This window comes from Lottia gigantea (genome assembly GCF_000327385.1).
Source record: "Lottia gigantea unplaced genomic scaffold LOTGIsca_608, whole genome shotgun sequence".
In the NCBI taxonomy this organism is placed as follows: Eukaryota; Metazoa; Mollusca; class Gastropoda; family Lottiidae; genus Lottia; species Lottia gigantea.
Window position 1 is genome coordinate 1,594 of NW_008710078.1, and position 3,117 is coordinate 4,710.

Sequence of the window (3,117 nt, forward strand, 5' to 3'; positions counted from 1 at the left end):
TCAACTCTATTGACTGGTTCTTCCCCTGGTTTGGGTTTATCGTTTTCGTCTAATCGCAGATCTAACCTAGTACCTGGACCTGTATAATTATGACCAGGAAGATGTTTTTCTCCGGATATTTCGCCCATGGAAATCCAGGAAGAGAACCCAATGATTTTTGTATATCACCTGAACCGAAATAAGTTTTTGGAGCGTGAGCGACAATCATTTTTATCCTATAACTTTAAAACCTTTTCCTTTCCTTTCTTCAAATCTCCTGTTTCGAAGTTCTCTTATTAGTTCTAATTCTTTCAACTCGTTAGATTTTTTCACTGTATCGCTTATACTCTTTCCCGCTTCAGCGATTGAGCCGATGGCTTTCGCTCCGGTTGAAATGAGTGATTTGTTTTTTTAAACAAAGCTAGCTACTTTTGGAATTATTGTTTTACCTAGAGAAAATAATGAAGAAAAGATACCGTCGCCCGAATAATCTTCGAATCTGTGTTGTTCGTGTTTTAGAATTAAACTCATCCTATTTTTAAATGAATTAATTTATTTTTTTTTTTTCCAAAACAAGAGTTATCTCCCTTTTCTAGACTAAAAATAACATTACTTAAAACGAGGCTATTAAAAACCGAAACAAGGATGTTATTTTATATAAGGGTATTTTGAATATGCCTTTTTGATGGAATGTAGGAAATTGATTGAAGGTGTTTTTTGGTGTAAGAATTTTATGAAATGTAGGGAATTTAGGTCTTTTTTAAGTGTAAGAATTTATGAAATGTAGGATGTTTTGCTGTAAGAATTTATGAAATGTAGGGAATTTAGGTCTATTTTTTTGGGAGTTCATAGATTGGTTGCATTTTTCCCATGAAATGAAATGGAATGTGGAAAAATGCGACCAATCTATGAGCTCATATACTACTTGTCTATAGGTACCCATCCTACAGTAGAAGATGGTATAGTTGATGAATGCGATTAATTAAGTATGGTTTATCATTATTGTCTATAGGTAGCCATCCTATAGTAGAAGATGGTATAGTTGATAGAATGGGATTAATTAAGTATGTTTTATCATGTTATCTATAGGTACCCATCCTACAGTAGAAGATGGTATAGTTGATAGAATGGGATGTCTAGGTATGTTTAATCATGTCTGTAGCTACCCATCCTACAGTAGAAGATGGTATAGTTGATAGAATGGGATTAATTAAGTATGTTTTATCATGTTGTCTTTAGGTACCCATCCTACAGTAGAAGATGGTATAGTTGATAGAATGGGATGTTTTAGTATGTTTTATCATGTTGTCTATAGGTACCCATCCTACAGTAGAAGATGGTATATAGTTGATAGAATGGGATGTTTTAGTATGTTTTATCATGTTGTCTATAGGTACCCATCCTAAAGTAGAAGATGGTATAGTTGATAGAATGGGATTAATTAAGTATGTTTTATCATGTTGTCTATAGGTACCCATCCTACAGTAGAAGATGGTATAGTTGATAGAATAGGATGTGTAAGTATGTTTTCATCCAGATGTAAATTCGAGTATCTGATAAAGATTAAGAACTGTTCTGACTATATGATTTATAATCTAAAGAGAACTCTTAGTAGTGATGAACGATTCTTCGAATCTGTGTTGTTCGTGTTTTAGAATTAAACTCATCCTATTTTTAAATGAGTTAATTTAGTCTGTTTTTATCCAAAAAGAGTTATCTCCCTTCTACTAAAAATTTTATGTTATTTTATATAAGGGTATTTTTAATATGCTTTTTTTGATAGAATGTAGGAAATTGATTGAAGGTGTTTTTAGTGTATGAAATGTAGGGAATTTATGAAATGTAGGGAATTAAGGTCTTTTTTAGTGTAAGAATTTATGAAATGTATGTTTAGGTCTTTATGGGAGCTTTCATTTTGGTCGCATTTTCCCCATGAAATGAAATGGAATGGGGATTCCCCTTATGCGACCAAATTGAAAGCTCTAGTACTACTTCAGCGTGATAAAAGTTTATAAACTGCTACCAATGTTTCGCCAATATGTTCTTTTGGGTTTCGTTTTGCGGTTTGGCTCGTTAGTACTTGGTTTGCATTACTGCGTTAGTGAAAAACATTGAATTCCTTAAAATTATTCCCGAGTGTCCTTTATGTAACACTTTTTATACGCCCACATGGATATCGTCGCCCCTGTTCGACGGTCTGTCAACATTACTTAAGAAAAACACATTAGAGACTACAGTTTATATCTGAATTAGATGAAATTTGGTGTGATAATTTATATTGGTTAGATCTTTTACTGATTCGAATTTGACGAATTTTCAATGAAGGTTTTTTTTAATTCAAATGAGTTAAAATTTGTTTGAACACAATAAAACATGGTTTCTAAAGTAAATTAGCTGAAGTGCTACTTTCATTGTTTTGAATTGCTAAAGCGGCACAGCCCTTGCGCAGCCCCTGCTTTATTAATTTGATGTATTTGTGTTATTGATGTCCATTTTTTTTTTACAAAGGTTGTAAAAAAACTCAGAAAAAATAACTACAAAAGCATTATGAAGATCTTTAAAGTGATAAAATTCATATTTTAGTCACTAAAGACCCAATTATCATGTCTGACTGCTGCCAGTAAGCGTATGTTACCTTGCCTGGCAAGCTATCAGCTATCATAGTATATGGTAGAAAATAATAAGTGGTGTAAACTTTAAACGAAATCAACAGCTAAATAGAGACAAAGCATTATATTTGAAACTGTTTCATAAAAACGGTAAACTTGACGCAATCAAGATTACCTTTCATTTTTAATAATCATAAAAATATATTGAAATAATGTAAAAAGTAATTAAACTGAATTTTTAATTATGTAAGGTAAACCCCTACATATATTGGGCGTTCCTGCTTTCTTTTTGTACTTTCAAAAAAAGTATGAGTTTGTGTCGAGTAATGTGCATAAACGGTAATAGTTACAGCAACATAAGCAATGCATTGGATCTGCATACTCGGTGTAAGGAAAATGTAGATAATTGACTCTAGAAGGCGTCATTTTTAGAGCGATTTTTCTCGGGTTTTCAGTTTTAGAATTTCGCACGAATATCCTTTGTGTTTTAGGTTCGAATTTTGAAAATTCATAGCATACATTTTTTTAG

The 3,117-nt window shown here is 32.2% G+C and overlaps 1 protein-coding gene across 1 annotated transcript; it reads left to right on the plus strand.

Moving 5' to 3' along the window:
* Window positions 1-859: 859 nt before the first annotated feature.
* LOTGIDRAFT_175979 (hypothetical protein) lies at window positions 860-1,634 on the plus strand (the record flags this gene model as incomplete). The annotated part of the gene is made up of 4 exons (XM_009064182.1): window positions 860-938; window positions 1,069-1,119; window positions 1,219-1,347; window positions 1,450-1,634. 4 exons carry the CDS (start codon window positions 860-862, stop codon window positions 1,632-1,634), a joined length of 444 nt encoding a protein of 147 aa, XP_009062430.1.
* Between the last annotated feature and the right edge of the window lie 1,483 nt (window positions 1,635-3,117).